Source organism: Notamacropus eugenii, chromosome 3, assembly GCF_028372415.1.
Source record: "Notamacropus eugenii isolate mMacEug1 chromosome 3, mMacEug1.pri_v2, whole genome shotgun sequence".
Lineage (NCBI taxonomy): Eukaryota > Metazoa > Chordata > Mammalia > Diprotodontia > Macropodidae > Notamacropus > Notamacropus eugenii.
The window spans coordinates 298,930,888-298,944,520 of record NC_092874.1 but is presented as its reverse complement, the minus strand read 5'-3'; the positions used below and the strand labels follow the sequence as shown (position 1 = coordinate 298,944,520).

General features: G+C 48.7%; 1 protein-coding gene across 1 annotated transcript in view; it reads right to left on the bottom strand.

Moving 5' to 3' along the window:
• Positions 1-13,633, bottom strand: part of CACNA1I (calcium voltage-gated channel subunit alpha1 I) — a 221,031-nt gene that overhangs the window by 88,731 nt on the left and 118,667 nt on the right. Inside the window, exons 5-7 of the mRNA XM_072656199.1 lie at positions 6,378-6,537; positions 778-1,093; positions 490-582 (exon numbers count right to left, since the gene is read on the bottom strand). Of these exons, the coding sequence (XP_072512300.1) occupies positions 490-582; positions 778-1,093; positions 6,378-6,537 (569 nt within the window). The remainder of the gene's footprint in view (positions 1-489; positions 583-777; positions 1,094-6,377; positions 6,538-13,633) is intronic.

The following is a 13,633-nucleotide window of genomic DNA, read 5'->3' as shown; positions in this document are numbered from 1 at the left end:
TTTGCTCATCTCAAATCCTCCTCTTGCCTTCACCTGTGCCCACCCTGCCCCCAGCTCTCCGTGGAGAAAAGACACAGAGAAGCTGAAATTCCCAGAGATGACCCACTGAGCAGAGGTGGGGGGGGGGGGTCTGGAGGATTTGGGCTCTGCCCTCCCCCAAAAAACCAGACCAGTGGAAAATTGGAGTAAGAGAAATGATCCACCACAAACTCGGCCCAGGATGAAAAGCAGCAGTAATCGTACCTGATGGATCTTTGTTCAATCGCTGTCTGGCTGGTTGAGTTTAGAACTAATGCCTGGGCCTTTCCTCCTGCCTGCTTCCCTTTTCCTCTCAGAGTTGGTCTGTCTCTGTCTCAGAAGGATGCCCACTTGGGGCCCCAATGTCTCCAGGATCCAGGATCCAGTTCACTCCCCTTCCCTCCAAACGGACCTTGGTCTGGGAGCCCCTTGGGGGTCTGGCTCTAGGCCCTCTCCCCCCCCCCTACTTACTATAATTAGCAGGATGAAGTAGATGAAGTTGTAGAAAGAGTGGGCATCCATGACGTAGTACATGATTTCGACCCAGCCTTCCAGGGTGATCACCTGTGGAGGACCGGGGGGGAGAGAAGGGAGGAAGAGACAAAGGAAGGCCAGTTGGCTGCGTCTCATGTCCAGAGGCAGCTCTGCTTTGTGGGGTCCAGCCTGCTGGGTGCAAGGCATCGATCTGCACCCTTGTGTGTCCCACAAAACACCGGGATCAAGCCAGTCCCTTCTGCCCCATGAGCACAGAGCCCCCACCTGGAAGATGACGATCCAGGCATAGCCGATGTTGTCAAAGTTGATGGCGCCCTTGTGGGGGTTGACACTGCCCGTGCGGCACACGTTGTAGTAGCGGTTCCAGTTGACGCACATGCCGCTGATGTTGAAGTCTTGGGGAGCTGCGCTGTAGTAGGCGAAGTCATCTTTGCTCAGGCAGCACTCGCGGCCCTGCTCCTTGAGTGGGGGGATCTCATGGCAGCCCATGATGCCATTGTCCCCCGACAGTGAACAGATGAACGGCATCTCGTCATCCTCCTCCGGCTGGTAGTAGGGAGGGAGGGCAACATCTCCTTGTCTGACCCAGGGAGAGGGAGAAGAAGGGGGCTCAGCTGGGAAACCATAAAGGAGGCCTGGACCAGAATCCTCTGCCCACCATCCCACCAGGGAAGTGGGAACATTCTCACAAGGACAGGACACCAGAGGAAGGCCACTCATCCATTCATTTGTTCTTTCCTTGTCAATTCATTCCTTCACTTATTCATTCACTATATGCTTGCTAATTCATCCACCTATCCATCCAGTCACTCCTTCACTAATTCATTAATTTATGAAACAAACCTTTAAGTGCCTAACTGAGGAGATCCCAGGTTTTGCTACCTCCCCTTATCCAAAATTCCCTGAAATCTTTTTTTTAATTGTGTGCACAAGATCTGGTAAGGCTGAGCCAAGGTAATTGGAGTTTATTGTTGTAATCAAATAAAACTTAGAGCAAAGTTAGCTTCATCTGTTGTGTCTGCTTATTTTGGGGCGACCAGACCTGTGACCAGATCAACATCGGGAACTCCCAGTGTGGATGCTCTCTCCAGCAGAGCCCATCAGCCTCTGTCCCCAGGTATAGCAGGAGCTCTTAATCTGTGGTCAGTGAACATGTTTGTTTATACTGAATTGATAGCTGTAGTCCAATATAATTGTTTTTCCTTATAATCCTATGCCTTTTATGCATTCAAGAATGTGACTCTGAGAAAAGGCTCATGGGCTCCACCAGACTATCAAAGGGGCCCATGACATAAAAAAGGCTAAGTCCTAGTCTTAGATTAAGTGACTTGCCCAAGGTCACAAGGCTGGTAAATGCCTGAGATGGGATCTGAATTCAGGTCTTTCTGACTCCAGCAACGTCTATTATTATAAATTACAAACAAGCTGCTCTTCTGAATGAGAGGAAGTTTCTACCCCAGGGAACTCGCTGTGCCAGTGAAATCACAGGTCAGGACCCCATCCTTTCCCTCACCTCCCTAAATGTAAATGTACTGCCCAAGCTCCAAGCTAGTTTTTGCAAGGAGTCCTATTTATAGCAGGTGAATCCCTCCTATAAAGCAGATAGCCACTCCTTAACTGCCCTGCGTTGTGTACCTAAAGTGGGGCATATCTGCACCTGGCCCAGGAGGGGCCTGGGGAAAAGAAGACACAGTCTCTGCCAGGGATAAGCTACAGTTTCCCAGAGGTAGCAGTGAGGATGGGAGCCCATCAGCTCACAGTGGAAACACAGACTTTGCAGATGGGCAGAGGCCGGTGAGCTGGGCAGAGATGCCCCTGAGATGGTAGCTCACCTGCTGTGGGCTTCCCATGAGGCCATGTGGTGCCAAGTCCCTCCCTCCTGGGCCCCTACCCAACCTGAGCAGCCCTGGGTCCAGCCATACCTGCCCCCGCCCCCATCATACATGATCACTCCAGGCTCTTCTCCTCCCTCCTCTAGTTAAAAAAGAAAGAGAAAAAGAAAGAAAGGAAGGAAGAAAGGAAGGAAGGAAGGAGGGAAGGAAGGAAGGAAGGAAGGAAGGAGGGAAGGAAGGAAGGAAGGAAGGAAGGAAGGAAGGAAGGAAGGAAGGAAGGAAGGAAGGAAGGAAGGAAGGAAGGAAGGAGGGAGGGAGGGAGGGAGGGAGGGAGGGAAGGAAGGAAGGAAGGAAGGAAGGAAGGAAGGAAGGAAGGAAGGAAGGAAGGAAGGAAGGAAGGAAGGAAGGAAGGAAGGAAGGAAGAGACAAACAAAATAAAATCCACTCACTCAGGGCCAAGAGCCCAACTGGGTATTTAGAGAAAGCCATTAAATTTGAAAGAAGTCCTAGGCTTGAAGTGAAGAAGACCCAAGCTCAAACTCCACCTCGGACAGCGCCTGGCTGGGTCAGCGCTGGTCTGTCAGTGAACTTTTCTGAGCCTCCATTTCTTTACTGGTAAAATGGTGGCAATAAGACATGTTCTCCTTGGTTCACGAGAGCCCAGAAACCTGAGTACCAGAAGTCTGTCCTCCTGCAGGCTCTTCTTCCCCCTTTGGCTCTTTTCAAACACACACACACACACACACACACATATGCCATGCATGCGCACACATATATCCACATATGCACATACACACCATGCATGCACACAAACACACACACATATGCACATGCACACCATGCATGTACACACACATGCACATACACACACTTGCTCTCTTGCTCTCCCAGCCCTAACAGTCTCCTCCAGAAACCCCTGGGGGCCTCCTCCTGCCCAGACTCTTCCAGCCAGCCTCCCCCCCACCCCCCCTACTGCCCTCTCTCCAGCTCTTGGGTTCCCAGAATCTGGACTGTTCGCTGCCTGGGGAAAGACACTTGTCAAGATTGTTCTGCTCTGCCCTTTCCCAGGAGAAGGAGCCAACTTAACCATGGTTGCCAGGAACAAATGAGCATAGACAGGGGGCTGTAGTCACTTGAGGGGTTTTATCAGAGGAGCCAGGTAGTCCTAGAACTACATTAACAGATAATTAGTATCCTGGCTCTGGGCTCAGAAAACCTCAGTTCAAGTCTTGCCTTGGTATGATCTTGGGCAAGTTGTTGATTGCTCTATGCCTCAGTTTCCTTTTCTATAAAATGAAGGGGGCTGGACTGAGCAGCCTCTGAGCTCCCTCCATCTCTAGACCACTGAAATGGTAGTCCCACTGCCCTTTGCCCTGGTCAGGTCATGCCTCCCATGCAACTTATTTCTATGAGGAAAGTGAAAATCACTATTACCCTTTGACCCAATGATCTTACAACTAAGCATATCCCACAACGAGATCAAAAACAGAAAGAAAGGACCCATACATACCAGAATATTAATGAAAATTCTCTCTACAGTGGCAGGACTCTGGAAAGAAAGTGGCTGAACTAATTGTGGTCTATGAATATAAAGGAATATGATCATGCCCTAAGAAATAATGACTGAAGATTTCTGAGAAGTACAAGAAGATCTGTATGCACTGATGCAGGACCAAGAGAAGGATTTACATAGTGACCACAGTAATATCAACAAAAAGCAACCCTAAAAGACAGGAGAATTTGGATTAAAGGCAAAGAACAATCTTGATTCTAGAGTAATGAAGATGAAACACACTTCCTTCCTCTTGGCAGGATGGTGGTGAACTACAGGTGAGACATACTGCATACATAGTCAGATGACCTGTAAGGTATGAATCTGCACTGCCACAACTCTAAGTTACCAAGTGGATTCCGCCATCATGGGGGTCAGAGCTGTTGTTGCTGCTTAATTATGGGTCACATCAATGAGAGCCGCATCCCTGGACCCTTCATTTTTCTCTGTAGCAGAGCTAATCTAATCATTGTACCTCTTACATGTTTCTGAGCTGCCCCTGAGTTTTCTGACACACATGGCTGAAAACATCTGGAAGCCGTGTTCGGCTCCGGTTCATTTGAGGAAGGATGTTGATGAGACACAGCACATGCCAAGGAGGATGGAGGCAGAGATGGCAGACTTATCAAATTTTTCAGTGACATGAAGCTGTCAAGGACAGACAAACATTCAATGACAGGATCCTGATCTAAAAAGATCTTGACAGCCTAGAACAATGGCCAAATCTATTAATAAAAAAACACAATGCAGGTTGTTGTAAAGGCTCCTGCTTGGGTTATGAAAAACCCAACAAGGCAGCCAGAACAAGAGAAAGGAGATGTGACAAGGTGCCAGTTCATATAAAGGAGACCTCAGAGTATGAGCTGACTGCAAACTCAAGAGGCATCAACAGCATGATGGGACCGCCAGAACCACTAAATGGGGATTGAGGTGGGCTTGATAAAGCCATCATGTCCAGAACAAAGTGGGCTGAAAATCTGCTGCCCCTACCATGTGCAGACCACATTGGAGAACAGGACTGTGTTCCATTCTAGGTGACACATCTGGCAATCCAGAAAGCAATTAGAGAAATGCCACCAGGCTGCTAGATGGTGCCACAGTAGATAGAGCACTGGGCCTGGAGTCAGTCCAACCTGAGTTCAAATCTTACCTCAGACACTTACTGGCTGTGTGATCCTGGGCAAGTCAGATTCCTCCACTGCAAAATGTGACTAATAACATCATCTACCTCTCAGAGTTGTTGTGGGGAGCAAATGAAACTGTATCTGTAGAGTGCTCAGCACAATGCACATAGTAGGTGCTCCCACTCTCCTTCTCCCTTCCTCTATGGATTCTGAAAGCAGAAGTGAGGACTGAGGAGCAAGTCAGCTCCTCCCCCATCCCCAGCTGTCAGGAAATGTGGAAGAAGGAGCCATCAGCCTTGGAGAGGCAGCCATGAACTATCACGTCTTCAAGAGAAAGCTAGCCTCAGTGAGTACCACTGGATGCAAGGACCTTGAGAGAAAGAGGTCTCGGATCACAGATTTGGAGCTGGAATGAGGCCATTTTGTAGATGAGATTCAGGGAGATCAAGGAACTCCTACAAGTGGTAGAAACAGCATTCGAATTCAGGACCCCTGACTCTCAATCCATCTGCACTACAAAAGGGAGGGCAGAGGAGATAATCACTGGGGAGGGTAGATCTGAGTTAACATGGAGAAGGGGATGGTGGTGGCCAGTGTGGCCATCAGCGGCCTGGGCCAGTAATCACCTCCATCCCATCTCACACAGATACTTGGGGAGTAAATGAGATATTTGTAAAGTGTTCAGTACAGTATCTGACACATAGTAGGGACTTAATAAATGCTTCTTTCTTTTTCTTCCTCATTTCTTCCTACCATCTTCCATTCTTCCTTCCCTTCTTTTCCTTCCTTCCTTCCTCCCTCCCTTTCCTTCCTTCCTTCTGGCTCCTGTGGAGAGAGGCCTCAGGCAAAGCAGCTCATTCATGGGCATCTATAGTAGGATGTACGTTTGTTTGTTTCTGGAGGTTGTATTTGTGTGTGTGTGTATACACATTAACACATGTATGTGTGTATCTATCTATCTATATCTATCCTTCAGGGGCCTAGCTCAGTTCTCTGCACATAGTAGGTGCTTAATAAATGTTGCCTTGAATTACTGCTATTTGTGTTTGACTCTTATCCTCCTTACTAGATTCTTAGCTCCATGAGGACAGGAACCATCTTTACTACACTTTGTATGTCCCTTAGCCAAGCAAACTGTTCTGCGCAGAGTAGGTGCTTACTAAGCCTTTGTCGGGTTGTTGATTTTGATGTATCACCACTCCAAGTGCCCAGTGCCCGGTGCCCGGAGGGCAAGCCGATGCCTTATAGAAGAGCCAAACTTCCAGCCACTCAGATTGTCAGAGGAGCTGTTCCCGTGTCTGGAACACATCAGGGGCTCTGTAAATGCTTCTCCTTCCCTCCCTCCCTCTCACTCACATGGTGAAGTTCTCCTCCAAGAAGCAGCGGTTCCGAAGCAGGCCAGCCCACAGCTGCACGCCGATGATGCCAAAGATGAAAAAGACAAAGAAACACAACAGCAGCACGTTGCCCAACATGGGCAGGGTGTCGAGCAGCAGGTTCACAAGGATGCGCATGCCTGTGGAGGAGAGGGGGGAGGGGTGACAACATCAGTGGGGGAGGGGAGCAAAGTCAGATGAAAACAAGCCCAGGGCAGAGGAATAAGGAATGACGGCTGAAGCTGGGAAGGTGACTGCACCTCTCACAGCTCCCCAGTTCCCACCAGATGCAGGGAGATTCAGTTCAGTAGGTCTTCTCTGTCCCTCCCCCCATCTTCCTCCTAAAAACCCCAGAGAGGGGGACAGAGAAGGCGCTGAGATCATGAAGCGTTTCATCCCAAGCACTCTCCTCCAATGCCCCATCCAAAGATGGACAACGTAGAGGGCAGATTTGGCAGAGGACCCCATTTTTGCACCCCAACCCTTCATTCAAGCAAGGTGGGAACCAGCCACTGGTTGTTCCCTTATCATCTGAAATCACAAGGCTGGAAGAAACCAAGATTAGTCTCACCCTCTACGTACTGAGAAACTGAGACCCAAATTGGGGAAAATTACTTACCCACCTTACAGGTCACAGGCTAGATAGGACCTCAGCAACCACCTCATCCAACTTTCTCTTTTTACAGATGAGGAAACTGAGGCCCAGAGAGGTGAACCCATTTGCCCAAGGTCACACAAGTAGTAAGTAAGCAGAACTGAGATGGGAACCAAGATTCTCAGAACCCAGAGCCATGCAGCCCAGATATTCAGGATCATAAGGTCATAAATGGCAAGGTCATAGATTTAAAGCTGGAAGAAAGCTTAGTCTCACTTATATCCCTTCATTTTACAGAGGGGGAAACTGAGGCCCAGAGAGAGGTGAATGACTTGTGCCCTAGCATATAAGTTCCTTGAGGTCAGGACTATGTTTCCTTTTTGTGTTTCCCCAGACACTTAGCACAGTACTTGGCACATGGTCATGGAGAGCTTAACAAATATTTTTCCATTTTTTCATTTACTCATGGGGTCATAGATTTAGAGACAGACCTCAGAGATCACTGAATACATCAAATTCCATCCCTCATTTCATAAATAAAGGAGTCTGTGATGAGCCTATGGTCCCACCAGCCATAAAGTTCCCAAAGGGCTGCATCTACTCTGCGTGACACAGTTGTCTGGACCCTCGCTTGACGCCAGCATAGGCTCTGCAGTGGTGCTCAAGATGGCACAGTGGGAAGGGGAGATGAGGAATGGGAACAACGGAGAAACAAGGGAGGAGGCTGGTGTCCTTGACTAGAATTCTGTTTGCTCGGGGGCCAATGAGGACATCTTTATTAACGAGGTTAATTTTGGGGGATTTGGATCCCTGGCTCCAAGTACCGAGTGCTTGTGGATCAATAATTAATGCCTACCACCAACTTCTGCCCCTGAAACTAGGTCAGCCTCCTCCTGGAGAAGGGGGTGTAGCTTCTCTCCAGGCCCCAGAGTGAGCCAGGAAGCTGGCCCACATCTGAGTTGAGAGTTTCTGCTCCTCCTTCCCCCACCCCCACCCAACAGAGAAATCTTCACTGCGGCCCAGGTTGGGTGAGGGGAGAAATTCAACAGAGCTAACTAGAAAACTCTTTTCAAGAGAACCTGACTCCCAACAAACCAGAGCATGGGCCCATACAGGTTCCCTATTCATCCCCAGCCTCAGCTGCCCCTCCCCAGCACACCCCTCAAAGGAAAAGTTCCACTCTTTTTTCTTCAATTAATTATTCTTTCTCTTCTCTGGGGATATGGAAATTCAGGACAAGGATAATGAAATTCAGGAAGATGTCCTCTGAATGAGCCCCGCTGACTGGCCCTCAAAGGACTCCCTCCCACTCCCCTCTCTGAGGCTCTCTTCCTCTGGAGTGTCCTGGGAATTCCAGGTCTTTTAGACAATCCATGGAGTCCAAACTGTAATTGGCTAATTAGAGATTTGTAACTAGTTCGTTGCTTCTGCTGCCAGGGAAAAGGGGAGCATTGAAATCAGGAGTCAGGGAAGCCCCTGGAGGCCCCAGTTAATCCTTTTTTTTATGACTGTGGTCAAGTAATTAGTCAAGTTAGGTTGGGTCTCTAGCACTGTATGACTAGTTCTCAAGGGGGACCAGGCTGGAACCCACAGAAGGAAGGAGAATTGGAGGGGAGGGAAGAGAAAAGAGGAATGGAAATGAAAAATCAGAGAAGAAAAGAGAAAAGGAGAAACAAGGAAATGGGAGTTTCTTGGGAGGGGCCCTCATGCAGTGTAGTAGTGGAGCACTAGCCTTAGAGGTCTGGGTTCGAATCCTACAACTGATGCCTGTTCACTCATCCTGGGCAAATCATTTCTCTGAACCACCATTTCTTCTTCTGCAGAATGGAGGCATTCATTCCACCCACCTCTTGTGAGATGGGAGGTGCTCTGCAGGCTTCAAAGGCTGGATAAATGTGAGCTGTTCTCTTCATTGGCCCTATCTGTGATTTCATCAGTGTGGGGAAGTTCCAGTGTGGGAAATTCCTTCTACCAGGGGAGATCAATCGGTGCCTGATCTAAAGAGTTGCCTCGGGACACTGAGGGGCTCATGTTGACCCGGGTAGCTCCCTTAGCCTCTAAGGCAAGATGTGGCAAAGGTGAGCCTGGCAGATAGATTCTCCTGCTACCTGCCTTCTCTGTCTACTCCCAAAATGGCTGCCTCCTAAGCCACTATAATGACATTAAAAAGCCATTTGGACTCTCCCTCACTCCTGTAGCAAAGGTCAGTTAGAAGAAGTAGATCCTTGGAAGGAACCTTCTTACCCAGGTCTCCTTCACCTCTTGTGTCCTGACTGCCTTGGGCCGTCAATCTAGGGATGCCCATGAGCCCTTCTCAAAATCATGTGTTTAAATGCATGAAGGAAATACAGAGTGTGACAAAAGTAATTAAATCTATTGAAATATGCCTGTCACTGTTGTTTTTTTAAGTTCACAGCCCCCAGGTTCAAAGCCTTTGGCAGTCAGAGGATCAGGGGCTGGAAGGGATCTTGAGGATCAAAGGAAGAAACTAGATCTGAATAGGGAAGGGGCTTTCCCCGGCTCACAATGCCACCAAGTAGCAAAGTCTGGGCCCTTTCCATTGCTTTTCAGTCACATCCAAGACTCTCCAGAACAGGAATCTCCTCTGGAACATGCTGGATGAATGGCCATTCAGCATCTGCTTGGAGAGTTCCAGGGATGGGGATCTCACTACCTATCCTGGAAGCTGAGGGGTTATTGCCCTTTTCCTTGCCCAGGGAATTTCTCAGGGATTTTTTTTAATTTTATAAAAGTTCCTCAAGGTAAGTGCCCTCCAGGTCTGTCTGTAAAGAAGCTGGGGTGGGGGTGGCTCCCTTGAGTTCCTTTAGTCAAATGCAGCTCCCCTGCTACTGATCCTGTAAGTGGGCTGGCTAGACTTCATATGGGACAGGAGTGGGGTGGGAAGGGGCAAAGGGGAGGGCAGGACTGCCCGCTGGGATGGAGGTGGGCTGGCACAAAGCTGCTGTAAATATTTATAAAGCACTTCCCAGCTGGAATCGTAGGAGCAGAGTCACTTTGCCTGTTCTCCCAGCTTCTCCTCCCCCTTCACTGCTGAGAGGAAGGAGAGGTGGAGGGGGCACTATGGTCAGCCACTCAGGGCTGCAGAAAATGTCTCCCAGGTACAGACTGCTCCAGAAAATCCTTTTTTGCCCTCTTCCCCCATTTTTCTTTCCCTTTTTGTCCCTTATTCTAGATCTCCAGGCCCCCTGCCCCATTCCCTCCTTCACTGGGCGCTAGCCCTGACTATTAATTCCCAAGATTCTTTCTCACCACCCCACCCTTCACAGCCCCAGATAAGCAGAGCCAGGAGGGTCTTACAGATCATCTACTACAACCACAACCTTGTTTTTTACAGATGGTAAAACTGAGGCACAGGGAGCAGAAGCAATCTGCCCAAGGTTACACAGTAAGAGGCAGACTTCAGATTCCACCCAGACCTGACTCCAAATCCAGCTGCTTTTCCCCGTGATGCCTCTCTTTCAGTTCCACAGTCCTATCTCCCACAGATGGGGGGAAAGGGGTTCCTCTCTTTCTGTTTAGTTCTCCTACCCTATTCCCGGATCTGGAGGGGGGGAGGGTAGAGCACTTTCACAGCTGGTGACTGATCTCTTCCCTTCTGTCTTTGTCTCTCTCCCTTTTCTCTTTTCCTTCCTCTCTCTTCTCTCCTCCTCTCTCTGTCTCTATTTCTCTCTCCCTCCCTCTTTCTCTTCCCTCCCCCTCCACAGAGTAGTTGTGTGTTCCACATTCCCCCTTCCCCATCATGAGCTGACTATGTGGTCAGATGGGATGGATGATGGATTTGATGGATGGGAAAAAAGCTCTATCAAACATTTTTAAAACTACTCAAGGGTGGGGGCAGGGGTAAGCTTTCAGAGGGAGACAGGGGTGGGTTGGGTCTAGCCCAGAGACCTAGCCTGATCAGGCTCCAAAGGAAGCTACAAGAAGTCTAAAATATGGATGATGGGGGGGGGGGGTGACTCACAAAGTTTTGTCTGCATACATTACCACCCTACTCCCTGTCAATCTCATCCTGGCTCAGAATCTCAGGTAGGGGACCGAGGAAGTATGGGGCAAGGCCAGCAGGGAGAGAGGAAGAAGCATCAGGACAGCCCCTTTCCCACATCCCTATCCCTAACATCTCCAAACTAGAGAGTGGGAGCTTCCTTCTACCCCCTGCAAAGGGGAGGCAAGACCTAGGTGGAAACACCAGTTCCATCACATCAGCCCTTCTGACCACGCATCTAGCATGTCCCCCTGCTCAAAACTACTACATTGTTCCCAATGCCTACAGAGTAAGGATAACAATAACTTGAATTTCTATAGCACTTTTTAGTCTGCAAAGCACTTTCCATGTTACTTACTTGATCACCATAACAACACTGCTATTATTATCACTATTTTACAAATGAGGAAACTGAGGCAAAGGAAGGTAGGTGATTTGCCCAGGGCCACATGACTAGTAGGCATCTGAGAACAGATTATAAACTTGGGTCTTCTTGACTTCAAGTCCAGCACCCTGGTCAGGGCAGACAGCTGCCTCCACATTCTGTTCCCATCCTTTTTTCCCACCACTTCCTTCCCAAACACCCTGTGCTCGACCTAGCCCAAGGGATTAGGGACATGTGAGCTTGTGGTTGTTTTAATGCTTTAAAAACAGGAATTCAATATATTTGATTTCTTTTGTAATTCAATATATTTTATTGTATGTATTTAAAACTGTTCTGAGAATGAGTGCCAAATCAGACTGCCTAAGGGGTCCCTGGCACAAAAAGAGCTCTCGCTCTAGTCAACTCATCTCCAATAGTCTCCCACTTCTGTGCCTTTGCTCTGGCAGTTCCCGATGCTGCCATGCAGTTCCCCCACCCCAGCTAAAGTTCAGCTCAAAGATCCTCCAGCAGTCCTTCTCAAGGTCCACTAGACACAAGGTCTTTCCTTCCTCCAAAGCTTTATTCTACTGTCCTCTGGTATCCCCATTCATCACAACATTCTGCTTTTATGCCATGAGTTTGTACTGCTATTAGTCTTATTAGCTTAGACTCTATGCTGCTGAGGGCAGGCACCAGGGACCCACTGAATCTAAAGCCCAGAACCTCAGAGGCTGACAGGAGCTCAGAGATCATGAACTAAACATCCCCTCTTAGAACATCTCTGATGGCTCAAGGGCCTCCAATGAAGGGGACCCCAATTCTGGTTTTGGTCAGCTCCTCCTCACACCTACCACAGGGACAGTCCAAAAACACAGATCTGCCCCTGTAACTCTCCTGCTCAGGAACCACCAAGGACTCCCTACTTCTTCTAGGATGAAATTTTGGCTCCACCATATGTCTTCTGCCAATCTTTTTACTGTGCTTGCAAATATACTCTTTGCTCCAAAACGACTGGCTAGACATTCCCCACACAAACATCTCATCCTCCACCTCTGAGTCTTTGTGTTGTTGTCGTTGTTCATTTTTCAGTTATGTCTGTGACCCCCTTTGGGGTTTTCTTGGCAAAGATACTGGAGTGATTTGCCATGTCCTTTTCTCCAGCTTATTTTATAGATGAGGAAACTGAGGCAAACAGGGTATAGTGACTTGCCCAGGGTCACACAGTTAGGAAGTATCTGAGGTGAGATTTGAACTGATGAAGAGGACTCCAGGTCCAGTTCTCATCCACTCTCCCATATCAACCTTTGCCTGGAACCCAGCAGAGCCTGAATAAACATTTGGTGAATCAGAATTGAGTTTGCTCCTCTTCCATTCTTTCCCATGATCCAAGCTCTGCCCTAGAGGCCCAAGTAAAACAAAGTTGATTCTACTTCCATAGGACAGCCCTTTCAAATTCTCAAAGAGAATAGTATGTCTAGTTCCCAGTTAAGAATCCCCAGTGCCTCCTAAGGCACTGCCTCCCATCTTCCTCCTCTCCTTGGTACTCCCTGCATTGGGGCCAGTAGCCATTCAGAACCAGGCTGGCTCCCCCATGGCCCTGAGTTGGGTGCTGTGTACACTGGAAGTGTTCAGTGAACATTTCTGGAACTGAATCAGCTGAGTCTTGTGCATGAGGAGGCCTCAAGGGCTGCTGGGAGCAGTTGTACTGTTACAGTGCTCCTCTGACCCACCAGTCTGGTAGTCCTATAACCAAAGTGTTATCACCATCCAAACACAAATTCCAGTTATCGTTACCCCAAAGGATTGGGTATGCAGGTGGTGATGGAATGGATTCAGTCTTTCTAGAAAGACTGAGCTGTCCAACAGGAATCAGTCTTTCTTGCTTAGCTCCTGCCTCATTGGCCCTGCTGGAGGAGGGACCAAAAGTAGGGAGAAGCTGGCTATTCTTGAGTGGCTCCATTATCTTTGGAGACTGTGTTGTTCTCTCTCCAGACAGTCCCTGTCATCCTAGATTAGAGCTGCAGTCAGTGTGCCTGCCAGCATCCCCCTGGGGGGAGAACCTGCCAGAGTGAGGTGGGGAGGGGAGAGGCTAAGGGATAAGACTGGAGGAACTGGGACCAAGTCCCAGAACTTTGCTCAGTCTCCATTTCCTGATGGGTAAAATGAAGTTGCTTTCAATGTCCTTCAAAGTCCCTCTCAGCTCTAGATCCTTATCTGGGGGAGTTAGGATAAGCAGAAGGCCAAAGTAAGGAAGGGCAAGAGGTATGTGCACAC